The 13732-nt window shown below is 37.1% G+C and overlaps 1 protein-coding gene across 6 annotated transcripts; it reads right to left on the bottom strand.

Moving 5' to 3' along the window:
- Positions 1–48: 48 nt before the first annotated feature.
- LOC130997432 (low-specificity L-threonine aldolase 1) lies at positions 49–4147 on the bottom strand. 6 transcript variants are annotated; one of them, XM_057922749.1, is made up of 10 exons: positions 3596–3696; positions 2358–2805; positions 2018–2129; positions 1730–1780; positions 1516–1587; positions 1291–1423; positions 1146–1204; positions 463–563; positions 315–381; positions 49–227 (listed from the first exon to the last, which is right to left on the bottom strand). In XM_057922749.1, the coding sequence occupies exons 1-10, from the start codon at positions 3678–3680 to the stop codon at positions 186–188; spliced, it is 1170 nt and encodes a 389-aa protein (XP_057778732.1). In that variant the 5' UTR covers positions 3681–3696; the 3' UTR covers positions 49–185. The 6 variants fall into 6 exon arrangements, with proteins under 6 accessions (XP_057778732.1, XP_057778737.1, XP_057778733.1 ...); XM_057922754.1 differs by lacking the exon at positions 3596–3696 and adding an exon at positions 3451–3481; XM_057922750.1 differs by lacking the exon at positions 3596–3696 and adding an exon at positions 3820–4147 and having other exon boundaries at positions 49–381.
- Positions 4148–13732: the final 9585 nt, after the last annotated feature.

Here is a 13732-nt window from a genome sequence, read left to right as displayed (position 1 = left end):
TTCATAAGATCGGCTTTTTTGGGCTGCTCACATCGGGCCATGTCAGGATTTAGTTTTAAAATATAGAAAGCTTTAGATGAAATATAAATATTTCATTTTTGAGTACAGAGTTCCATAGTCTACCACTTTATTACACCATAACAAATACGAAAAACCCCATGGTTACATCATGGCCTTTAGAAGCCTCAGTTGACACCATTTTGATCAGGGAGGCCACTCACAATTTTCTGCAAGAGTAAACATCACACCATGCATCATCAACAAAATCCTCCACTTCTCATCATAACTACGTCGACACCAACAGAATTAATTACCTGAATGCAACTTATGGTGTACTGCACGTCGTGCTCTGAGATCTGATGGTGAAGGACAAGCCTAATTCTGACATGTAACGGCGTTATCAGATGTTATGCTGATTGGAGAATATGGGAAAAAATTAGAAAGGTAATATAAGAGACATACTTGCGTGGACCCTCCGGCATTGCAAGCACACCGTGTACTTCTAGCTTTTTCATAAGTTCGTCTTCAGTTATACCCGACTCCTTAAGAATGTCAAAGTAGACCTGATAATAGAGGACCATAAAAACTATGTTTTTCTCTAAGAACTTTTTATTAGAATTTGCAATCAAATCAAATATAAGCATAATCACCAAACAGACAGAGGAGTCAAAGTATAAATACAAAATGCAAAACAAGCAAGACTTGACTCTTGAGTCTAGAATATGGTCAGAATGAATCTTCTTTATGGCGAAGTCTTCTTGATGGAACGAATCAAATGGAATAGATCAATTTACAGTGAATTGATGTAGAACCTATCCTAGGCTCTCTTTCAGTTTCGTCTAATTTATCATGATATGGATGTTCTAAAAGTCACTAGTTCACTTAAGAAGAATCCAAGAAGAAACAGAAGCTGCTCCAATCCCAGAGCCTATGTTGACAGCTTAGTAAAGAAGATTTCAGTTTTCCCAAGATCAGATAGGCATATATTGATAACTATGTATATCTATTATTTTGTTTTTCTCAAACAAACTAAAATACCTTATATTGCTGGAACACATAAACTCGTTAAACTTTCTAATCAAGACACCTAGTTGTTTTGCAGTCAACTAACCTGGCTCGAAGGCCTCTACACTAAGGATACTTACAATATTGGTCTCGACAGAATCCAGATCAACTTTCAATCCTTTTATATTGTTAATCGCCGCTGACAGAGAACGAAAAATGTGTCACAAAACTAGAGGTGAGCATAATATGAGACTGCATGCCAAACATCAAGACAGCAAAAGGTACCTGCCAAAATCTTAGCTTTCTTATGATCACCTTCAAGCTTTCCAACATTTTCTTCGACTGCAACTAAAGCAGCAGCACATAGGACACCGACTTGTCTCATACCACCGCCCAGTGTCTTCCTAAGAATCTTTGCCTTTTATTTAGAACAAAGACGAAGGAGGTTGGTGGAAAGTTACAGGGGAAGCAAATTTGAAATGTAACAATGATAGCCTAGAGATCGTTCACCTTGGAAATGAAGGCCTTTGAACCTGCAATAACAGTTCCAGCTGGAGCGCCGAGCCCTTTTGATAGGCAAGCCTATACATCACATATTAGTTTTGGTTCCACAGTGAGTGTAGGTGGGGGAAGATCTCAACCAAGCATACTAATGAAATGATTTTTATATATAAAAAGTTTTGATAGAAGTTCTTATGGATGATGTAGAAACTATTGAACCTACCGTTACTGAATCAGCAGCATGCACAAGTCTATGCACCGGAACCCCAAGAGCCTGGAAAACAAGACATCCAATCATTAGCTATATATTCATGAGTTATTCTTTTCTTCTCATATACACAGCATGAGCCAAATTCTAATTTGGATAATGTAAACCTTGATCTCTTCGCATTTTCTCTTGAGCCATAGTAAGGAATGGAATCACAACTCCAGTTCAATTTCGAGTTGTATATTTACAGTAATGCCTTAGATGAGTGTTTTTTATACTTCGCAAGGATATTATTTAACTCACCACAGATGCATTAAAAATACGAGCCCCATCAATGTGGAGCTTTAACCCATATTTCTTTGCTAGCTCGCCAACTTTGTCTGTATATTCAGCAGAAAGACATCTACCACCAGAGCTGCATCAATAAACAACTTTCTTTCTTAAGAAAATAGATAAAGTGTTTCAGAAATGCATGTCCCTTGAGATCATCCACTTCATTGAGTTCACACTTTCAAAAACATAACCAGAAAATTGCTCATATCATATCATTTCTTTTGAAATATCTTAAACTAAAAATGTACCACAGTATGTGATAAAACAGTAGCAATTAAGTAGTATGTCATCCCAATGAGGTAAAACTTACTGAGCATGTGAATTTTCCAAGCAGATGAGCCTAGTCGTTGGATAACATATTTCAAAGCTTGGATCTCGGATAGATTCTTCAATTCGGTCGATATCCATTGTACCATCTTCGTTGTTCTTCACTGTCCTAGGATGTACACCTCCAAGCGTAGAAATACCTCCATTTTCATAAATATGGATATGGGAATAATCTCCAAGAATGACTTCACTTCCCCTGATCTGACAGTGAGTGAGCACACAGATTAGGTTGGCCATGGTGCCTGACGGGACAAATAATGCTGCTTCCTTCCCCATGATATTTGCCATCTTTTTTTCGAGGAAAGCAGCAGTCGGGTCATAACCTAGTACATCATCATCAACTTCAGCATTTGCCATTGCAGCCCTCATGGCTTCAGTCGGTTTGGTGACAGTATCAGATCGAAGGTCCACTCTTCTTGTCACCATCGTCACTAATCAAGACAGAACAAAGTGAAAAAAAGTTTGCAGAACTTGAATTAGAGAAACAGAAATAAGAATGTACTAAATCAACTTAAAACCAGCCATTCACCATTCAAAATTTTCAAGCACCCATGAAAGGACTCATAGAACTGATTCAAACCTCCCACTAGTTTTTATGCATAAACATATTTAAGTAACCAGATCAAACAAGTGCCCCTGTTTTCACTTGGTATATTAAAATCTTAATTATGAGTCAAAATGTTCCCATAATCCAAAACAAAGTATATAGTTGACCCACTCATGCATAACTGCATAACTCAATACTTACGATCAATTAACTATGAAAAACGTATATTCATGCTTCCCACCTTTCAAATTCTTTAAATTCAAATACAGCAAGATTCTCAGATGCAATGCAGCAGTTCTTTCAGCAGATACTCACTTCCTAAAGGAATCACTCAAGAAACACAGGAAATCCACCGGAATATACTCGATTAAAAAAAAAAAGCATAAGAAACTCTAGAACCTAGAATCTTCTCAACACCAAATCAGTCATTCTACGCTGAAAAAAAAAATATAGCTTTTAAGAACATGAAAACAGCCAATTGAGATATAAATTAACCCTAAAGTAGAATTGAAAGATCATGAATTAATACATGGTACTACCGATCCACTCAATGAAATTTCTACTTCTCTACAAAATTATTACTCCGATACATATACGGTACACGCGCTACAGAGTAAACACCAGAAGAAATCAAACATTTTGTAACCCTCTGAATGTATCCCCACAAACCTTACCCCACCACAACAACTGAATAGTGGGAATCTTTTTGCTTTGGCAGTGAAATATTATGTCATGCAATACATCGAACACTTGTGGCATCAATAAAAAAAAGTCCAAAATACTATGCACACATACATGCATGGGGCAAATTCACGGCAGCTCAAAGTGACACGTCAAAAATCCACTGCAAAAATAATAGGAAATTGAAAAAACGAAGAGTTTAGCTTCATCAACTCACTTTGCTTCCGAAACCTTCCCTTTTCCCCCAAATGCTGCAACTATTTTGCGGTGTTGATGCTTTTGGTGGTCGTTTGAGGCGAGAGGAGCTAATCAGTGGGGTTTGTGAGAGCAAAGATTGAGATTATTTATGTGTTTATGGAGAAATGAATGAAGGTTTGATTATGATTAATAGGAATTAAAGTTGGTTTTGGATTTTTCCATGTCTGCATGAAGTGATGAATGTATCTGAGGTGGAAAGATTAGAATTTAGAAGAAACGGTTGAGGAAGCTAAGGTTGCTTCCAATTTGCCTACCTTTTTTTTTTCAATTTGCTTTTTCACTTGTATAGTTGTATTAAAACAGTATCCTCTCTTAATCCACAAAAAAAAAGTCATAATTTCATTTTCTATTCGTTCACGAAAAATTTATCAATACCATTTATAATAATAGGTTTCACATAATTTCATCTATATTTAAAATAAAAAAATTTATCTACTAATAATTCTACTCACATTTTAATAAAACTCATGTCTACATTGTGACAAATTGTTTATGGATGGAGTGAGTATTTAATTTCCTTTAATTTTTTTTCTAAATACAACTAATATTTCTTGAAAAATGTAATTTATACTCCCTCCATCCCAATTATATAAGCTTATTGAAATTTTGCATAATTATTAAAAAAGAAAATTAACAATTGGTGTTTTACGAAACCAACACCTAAAACTACGGAATGAAAGGCGTAAACTATACCTATTAACGTTGATCGGAAAGGATGAACTAGCAATCGGAAAATCAAGCACGAGAGCAAAATATCACTGTAGTATTCAAGAGCAAATGATAGCGTAAAAATAATACACGAACACGAAGCCTATTTATAGATTACAATTGAGGATAAAAAGGTAAAATCGATGCTAGTGCATGCGTTTGACGTGGTTGAAGGGTATATCAGGAATTTCATCTTCACGCGGGAAAATCCTCCGCGTCTTTGGCGATCCTTCTGAAAAAGACGATCTCTCTGGCACGGATGACTTCTCTGGCATGGAGGACTTCTCTGACGTGGATGACTCCTCTGGCGAAGGATGACTCCTCTGGCGAATGATGACTCCTCTGGTGATGGTGATTTCTCTGCCAAAATTGACTTCTCTGCTGGGGGTGACTTCTCTGATGGAATTGACTTCTCTGGTAACTGTATCTCTTCTGCCATATTCGTCCCGCTCGTGGGGTCGATTCCGCTGATTTATACTCTTTCCCTACTTTGCACATATTACTCCTCATCAACAATCAAATTCTTTAATATATATGTTCATATTTATTCTTTGACAATGAACTAATAGTAGAACTAATTAATCAAAGAGTTGCCTTAAAAAAAAAAAAATTAATCAAAGAGTTGAATACGGGTATGTTAGTAAATGAGTTAAAAAAAACATTACCTTTTACGCAAACCAACCTATATATAAATATATAATTGGGATGGGGTGAGTATGCATGCAATTGTTCTATTTTGTAATAATATTTATTGATTGCTTCACATATTATCTCACAGATATTGAATAAAGTTATTTTAATAAAATAAAATTTTAAGATATTACCCTCTCCGTCTCATAATAAATATCTATATTTATTTCAGGACGAGAACTTAAATAAATATGATTAAAGAATAAAAAGATAAAAAAGGGTGAAATTCACATTTTTTTTAGAAAGTAGACATTTTTATGGGACGAATAGAGCATAAATTATGAAAATAAACTATAATATGGGATGGTAGAAAGGGAATAATAAATTAATTTCTTGGGACCGAGCTGTAAATTTAATTTTACAATTTCAAGGGTTGGATTACCGTTGAGCAGTGAATTTATGACTTGGAATTTGACATAATATATCGTGCATGAGTAATTAGGATTTGTAAGAGTATGCGCGAGTTCATACTTGCGTATTTAGAGGTAGATAAATTTGGACGTATCAGATTATATTTATATATTTAAAAATGGAGAAGAAAATATAAAATACACCATAAGTATAATAAAACAAAATTTGCCCGAACGATGGCCAATGCGATCGGGGGCTTGTCTATATCCATGTGAGTAATGAAGTGGGTGAATTTACGACGAAAGGTCGTGAGTTTAAATTCTAAATATTTCAAATTCTCTACATAAATACTTAAATTTTATTAATTATTTGATTTTGCACTCAATGACGAATTACCTTTAAATCATATTAACGTGGCAATATAATTTTTAACGTAAGACACACGTGCTCTTAAATCTCTCTCGACATGAAAATCATCTAAAAAATGCTTAATTTATACGACTATCGCTCGTCGATGAGTCAACAATAATAATATTGTCGCCCCCAGTTCTTCTTCATGTGGAAAGCTTTCACATCTGCAGAGATCATGCTTGCACAACCTGATATCATTTGTTCTCATGCCTGTGTTGTTACTTATTTCAAGACACGTGTGTACTACGTCAATATGGTTTGAGAGTAATTTGTCATTGAGTGCAAAATCAGATAATTAACAAAATTTAGGCAATTATGCGCATAATTTGAAATATGAATGTAAAATAAGAAAGTGGATAAAATTTAAGAATATACATATCATTACCCTTTTTTGTAATTGAATAATCATGAATTTGAACTAGTATTTGTATTTTTCTAATGGACGAAAAATATTTAAATAGTAAATATATAATTTTCATGTAAAAAGTTATAACTTAATTTATAGTGAATACTAACTTAATTTTCATGTAAAAGCTATAAATATAATAAATATGTAATTTATTATAAATAGTACTCCCTCCGTCCTTGAATTCAAGGCCTCCATGAAAAAACACGGGTTTAAGAAAAAATGTATTTTTATTAATTGAGTGGAGAAAGTGACCCACAAAATGTATTGTTTATTAGTTGAGTGAAGAAAAAATGTATTGTTTATTGGGACCCACCAATTAAAATATGAATAAAAATTTACTAAAAATAGATAGGCCTTGAGTTGGTGGACGGACCAAAAAGAAAAGTAGGCCTTGAATTAGTGGACGGATGGAGTATTTAAATAAAATTTCATAATCACTTAATTTAAATACATATACGAGTATTTTTTTTAAAAAAAGATGATGAATAATGGTTCTCCATTTCCCCGTGGTGACTTGAATCCTCAACCTATTAGCTAGAGGGAAAGCGTCTGACCAACTAAGTTGTGCTTCGTTATCATACACATGAATATTAAGTATACTTAGTGTCTTTCAACAATTGGAACAATAATATTTAAAACTGTATGTTTGTAATTAAAATATTTAAACAAGTATATATTTCTATATTCAAGTTGCAAATTTTATTAGACTTCTATTAAATTACAATTTGATAAAAAAGAAAAAAGAAAAACCTAAAGAACCCTTGAAAGCACAATAATGCAGACTAAGGGCCGAGCCTCATTAATACATTTTTAAGGAAAACCCAGAGAGAAAAGTCTTAAAAAGGAAAAAGAGTATTCGTCTAAGAAAATCTGACAAACAGGTGAAAGGAAATACAAAGATGAAAAATAGGGAACCGACCACAAGGAAATGGAGTATTTCGGGAGCTCCGGTCCAACCATCACCCCCAAATAACCCTGGCCACCCCTGAGCCAGCTAAGAAAAAACTCAAGCAGAGAATGCGAGCAATTATAGAGCTCCAAGAGCTACCAATCTTCGTACACGTCCACCAACGGAGAGCCACAAGCCACCACCTCGACTGCCTGGGCGAGTCGCATGAAGAGCTCTCAATGCTGGTTGGGAGCGAGGCTCCCAAATTGCGGAGCCACCAAAGGGCCCGACCTTCAGGACTCCTACCCCGAGCGCACCTAATGGCCGTAAAAAAGTCCCGAAGACGCCTTGTCCCCATCCACCTAACAGCTAACGAACACCACAGGGAAACCCAACAGTGGCAATCTGCCTGATGCCGCCAACCATGGAACAATCGGTGCCATCACCGAGGAGGCGTCCCTCCAACAGATGACGACCCCAGCTCCAAGCAATGCGCGGAAGACGTCGGCGGGTACCCAGCCGGACAAGCCGCCATAAACAGTAACCAAGATAGTGAAGACTTTAAGGGCCAACAGCAGTAGAACACGAGGTGCTCTTGCCACCATCTCGACGCCAACTGGCAGAAGCAGAGAGCTTCTTCTAGCTGTAGTGTTTCCAACAGAGCCCGTCCCACCGTTGCCCAGCTACTAGCGCACCAGTGAGCTGAAAAATGCACCGATGGCCGCTCTAACACCTGACAACGAAATCGAACAACTAAGCCAGCCGCCCTCTCTGAGGGGACGCACCGTAACGCACACCCGCAGGCATGAAGCCCCAGTCGAGCCATCAAGAAATAACCATACGGATATCGCTATGAGTGGACATATACAAGCGAGTAGCATGCTTAATGAAGTCCAGTTCATACGGCCACCAACCCTCCGGACGAGCGTGATTAGCCATAATATCAGCAACCTTGTTACATTCTCGAAAGATATGAGTGACGTGAATCTGAAAATTTTAGAGCAGAGAAATAATGGTCTTCCACAGTGCCACAAATCTCTAGGGGACAACTTTAGAACGTGACTGCAGCAGATGGACAATATAAGTCTAGTCGGACTCAATCCAAAGTTGAGTTCAACCTCTGGCGAAGGCAATACGAACAACGAAAATAACTGCTAGAAGCTCGGCCTCGAAAGCGGTAGCCCATTCCACCTTTAAAGTGGAAACAGCTACGAACCCAACTCCAGTGGTCCCTGAAGACACCCCCAACAACGATAGCTCCAGGAGAACCTACAGCAGACCCGTCTGTGTTGAATTTAAATTTGTTGTGATATTCTAATTTATATATATATATATATATATATATATATATATATATATATATATAATACACACAATGTTATCATATTTTATTACTTTGATATTTTAAATAATCTAAAGTCATATTTCATTTTTTGATCTACAAACTTTTTCTCAACATGTTTTTACTTATATATATGTACACATAATATATTTTTAATATATACTCCCTCCGTCCCACTCCAATAGACTCGTTTTCCTTTCTGGGACGTCCCATTCCAATAGGCCCAGTCTTTTTATAGAAATAATTAGGGCTTTATTAAGTATAAGTATGAGGGTTAATTAAAGGAGATATACTCCTTATTAAAACCCCTCATTTCACACGCCTCTCATTCAAATCCTCTTTTGTATCATTTCTCTCTCTAAGCAAACCCTAGAATCGAAAGGGCTGTCGACCCTTCTTCAACCTCCGCCGCCACTCCTTCACCGATCGACTGCAACCCACCTATTCGATCTTCCGCCGTGATGTGTACTCTAAAACCCCCTTCGATTTGTCCAAAATTCAACCAATCCTTGGTTGAATTCGTCGATTCCAAGTCTCTGAGCGGTGGTCACGTCTCTGACTCGCAATTTTTCGATTGTTGTGACTCTCGTGTATCTTGGTGGCTATGTCCCATGTCTTCCTCGAGAGGGTAGAAGGAAGACGGATCGATAGGCTAGGAGGAAGGCGGTTCGACAGGCTAAGAGGAAGGTGGTTCCTGTAACGGATCTACCAGAGACCTTCGTCCCGGAGTTCGAGCCACTGATGCGGTGGTGGCTGAAGAAGATGAAGTGGCGGCACCTGATTTCGAGGAAAAGACGGAGCCACCACCCTACTAATTCCAGAAGATTGTACATCAGTTCACCGCGATCTATTTCCCCATTATCAAACGGGTGAGGACTTTCATTTTTCTTGCTTGATGTAGCATCTGTGATGCTCTGTTCTCTTCCGTGTGAAACCATAGTTCATGTTGCTTGTGTTCCGTTGAATAGCATCTGTGGATTTTGAGTTCATTTGTATATGCTGATGATGGGTGTTGCGTGTTTTGGATGTGTGGCAAGAGCATATGTGGATTTGTGGGAGATTTGGCTAATATGATGATTTTTATTTGATGTTTTCGCATATGTGATACTCTAATTGATTTGAAACCATATTCCTTCTGGTCATTCTGGCCATTAAACACATTAGTGATTCCTATGTGAAGAAATGGGTTTGAGGCCACCGATCATGAAAAGCCCCTTAGTCTTCCTGTGTTATGTGTTTGACTTTGTGCCTTGTGTGATGGTGATGCTTGCTATTTTCTGTGTTTGAGGTTGTGAGTTTTAATAGGAAATCATGCATCGTTTTCAAAGTAAATCAAACACTACAATAAGCCTTCAGCCTTTACAAAAAGGAGGCTTTGAGGCTTTTGGCTTTTTTACAAAAAAAACTTCTATGTCTGCCGAAGTCTAACCTTTACAAAAAAGAGTCTTTCTTGCTTCATCTAAGCTTCAAAGAGCTAAATTTGAGCCTCATATCCATATCCCAACTCTTCAATGAGATGTTGCATTCTTTCTTCTTCCCCTGCCTCTATTATGTGACTGATACACTCGTTGACAAGTTGTTTGTCAACTTCCAATGTGATTGGCAAGGCATTCTGCCTAATTACAACATCTTTGCTCATATGTGGCACTTTGTAGGCATTATGACCTTTCATTCGCATTGTTTCTATCATGCACCCATGTAGGGATAAAAAAAACCTTGTTTAATGCAACTGAACCGAGTTCCATGAAGCTATTGCATACTGCATTCACTAATTGATCAACAGTTGTGCAGACAGTCTCCTCTTGAATGCTTTGAATTGCTCTAAACCACCCCAAGTCATTGACATTCGTGTCCGGTGAGTTGGGTGGTTGGTGAACAATTCTTATATCAAAGTCGTTTTGAGAGGCAGCCTGCCTGAATTTTGGATCCGAGTCACTTATGTGTAGCTTGGTATTATCTTGTTGAATGAAAATCAACTTTGATGCACCCTCTGGCCATTTAGCCATAATAGCTGGTACAATCTGGAAAATATGAAATTTAAAACCATAGCAGTTACACTTTGCATACTAACTCAACATTATAAAGTACACCATTGCATTTTGTGCATATCTCTTTGCATTTCCATACCTTGTTGATGAAGCATTCTTTTGTCACCACTCTTGTTATGGACTGCAATGGTTTTGTCTCTAGAGTCCCTGCACTTCTGTTCTTGCTTCTTCTTTTGACTGGTACTTCTTCTATGAATGGGAAAATGCTTATTTTCCCATCAAAGATCACATTACCATTCTCATCGAAGATGGGCCTGCAAACCGTGCACATAAACATCACCTTTTTGATGAATGTCTTGCTTTTACAACTCCTGCGTGGTTCGGGCTCGTCTTATGTGAGATAAAATCGATGAGAAGCTTTTGTCATGTAGAACCATTTCTTATCTATGTGTACTGTGTTGTGCATTGTCTTAAATAGCAGAATGTTATCAATTCTATCATATTCTAATGCTTCCAATGAAAACCTTAACTTGAGAAGTTTATTAGGGGCATTTAAATCAGGCTTAATGGCACTAGTATGTGCTCTGATTAGCCCTAGATTCACCCACCTTCCCGCTGTGCTCTTGCTACACTTGATGCCAAATGCTAGCTTTCTAATTGTACATCTTCTACACAGCTCCAATGACTGAATTTGCTATATGTCAATCTGAACACGCTTTGTGAAACGTGGTGTACACTTTTTTGTGGATGTTAAATTGATGAGCTGACTTTGCATCTTTTGTTTCTTTGCTCCAGCCCAGAAACGAGTGATCGTGCGCCTCCCCAAGTGGAATTTGATGCCGGCCTCCTTCATTTTTCCGTATTTGGGTTTGCCACCCTTGAAGTTTTGAAGAAGGAATTGGACTACCATCATCTTTTTATCATCTTCAACATCCTTCAAGTGCACCATTTTGTGAAGTGTTTGTCTTTTGAAGGTGTTTTTATTTATTGTTAGGATATGTAGCTTTATATAAAATGCTGTAAATCAATTTGAATTCTGCAGCCAGAATTTTGTTTTGGGGTTAAATGTAAAATTTTGGCGCCTTGCTACACATTTGGCACCAATTCAGTGCCTTTAAATTTTCAGGGCCTTTGAATCCATTATGAACAACCGTCTTTTTTTTTTAATTTAGTGCCTTTAAATTTTCAATTCAGCCGCTCATTTCCTTTTATATTTAATATTGCATGTTTAAATGAGGAAACTAATCAAAAGAGATTAAGAAAAAAATAAGGGAACATTTAATTGCTTAATTTTTGGTGGACCACACCATTTACCTATTAAAAAGTAAGTTTCTTAGGGAGGTGTATTCGTTGTGGAATTTGATGGATTCCTATGGATTTTAAAAGTCTGGGTGTATTCGTTCAAGACTTTTAAAAGTCTGCAGAAATCTGGGTGTATTCGTTCAAGACTTTTAAAAGTCCATATAAATCTGGGTGTATTCGTTCAAGACTTTTTAAAATCCATACAAATCTAGGTGTATTCGTTATTCCATTGACTTAAAATCCGGAATGACTTTCATGGATTTCATCCAAAAAATACACACGACGAAATTCGGCCAAGAACCACGAGAATTGAAATCCATGAAGTTTTAAGCGAGCGCTGAGTTCCAGCACCCGCGGCCAAGAAGCCAGCGAGCGCTGGAACTCAGCAATCGTTGAGAGTGTCCAGCGAGCGCTGGGTTCCCAGCGGCCGCTGGGTTGCCGCGGTCGCTGGGCCCAGGCAGCGGCAAAAGCGAAATCGCAGGAGAAGATGGACCTACTGTGGGAGGATTTCAACGAGGAATTACAGAGTTCCGCCGATTCTTTCGGTTCCGAATTTAGTGAAGAAACTAGTCAACATCATTGTGATGAATTTGAAGATCTAGAAGAGTGCGCTAACGTGCGCCAGTTAAAAATGATCCGTGCAAAGCCGAAGAAGATGGAATCTCTGGTGAAGGTGATTAAGAAGCTTTTCTCGCTCAGCAACCAACAAAAGAGCAATCACCATTGAGATACGATTACGATACATATATTTGTATGTAATGTAATATAGAAGAACAAGAGTTAATTCTACTATTCAGATCGAATGAAGAATTGTGAGGTCCATCTCTTCTGAATTCTGATTGGAGATCGAGTTTCCAATGTAAAGTCAGCGGTCACTGGGTTTCCAGCGGGTGATGGGACTCCGCGGGGGCTGGGTCTCTTCTAGCGGGCGCTGATTTCATGGAATTCAATTCCAAAATTATCCTGTAAAGTCTTCGAAAATCAGTGAAAATCGGGGTGAAATCCAACCACGAATTCTTTGAAAGTCGTCTGGAATCTATGTGAATTCCATGGACTTTTTAAAGTTTGTGAAAATCCACAACGAATATCTCCGTGCTGAAAGGAACTGAGCCTATTGGACTGAGACGGATGGAGTAATTATTATGTAAATATAAATTTATAACAAATAATATATGTTTATATTATAAAACAAAGATAATATTCTATGAAAATATGTATTTGTGTGTTTTTTATTTATATATAAAAATATATTAATGATGTGAAACGTCCATTCAAATTAGTGAAGATCAAAAGCTATCGACGAACACAAATTTCAATAAATATTAGCTCATTTTCAACTAAAGTAAGCAAATTGCCCTTTCTTTTTTTGATATCGGCACTTCTGTTGTATCACCGTCATTGTTGGGGAGTTGGGACTACCTGTCATTAGATTATACAAAAAGTATTTCAATAAATATCTCTCTAGCTTCGACTAATTTAGTAGTGTTTCATTTCCACTTTTTAAAGCCATAATATATTGTCAACATCTAAATTAAATCATTACATTCACTGAAAAAACACAAAATCACTTGATAACTAAGAAAAAATTAAAGTATTAGGACGCTCGCTGCTTGAATTTGGCTGCCTAGAACCTTTGTTAGAACATTGATAATTACAGTTTGTATATAATACAAAGGGTTAATTATAGTTTTTACTTTAACTTTTTCTTTTTCAAATTTATAATCTGATTTTTACAGAATATTAATTTTATACCTGATCTTTTAAAATATTTCCATATTTATC

Source organism: Salvia miltiorrhiza, chromosome 8 (genome assembly GCF_028751815.1).
Source record: "Salvia miltiorrhiza cultivar Shanhuang (shh) chromosome 8, IMPLAD_Smil_shh, whole genome shotgun sequence".
Lineage (NCBI taxonomy): Eukaryota > Viridiplantae > Streptophyta > Magnoliopsida > Lamiales > Lamiaceae > Salvia > Salvia miltiorrhiza.
This window is presented reverse-complemented; position numbering and strand designations above follow the sequence as displayed.

Coding starts and splice junctions, on each gene's coding strand:
- LOC130997432 (XM_057922749.1), bottom strand. CDS start 3,680: ATGCCACAAGTGTTCGATGTATTGCATGACATAATATTTCACTGCCAA. Junction 2,130..2,357: donor TTGGAAAATTCACATGCTCA/GTAAGTTTTACC, acceptor TTATTGATGCAG/CTCTGGTGGTAGATGTCTTT. Junction 1,588..1,729: donor ATGCTGCTGATTCAGTAACG/GTAGGTTCAATA, acceptor TGTGATGTATAG/GCTTGCCTATCAAAAGGGCT.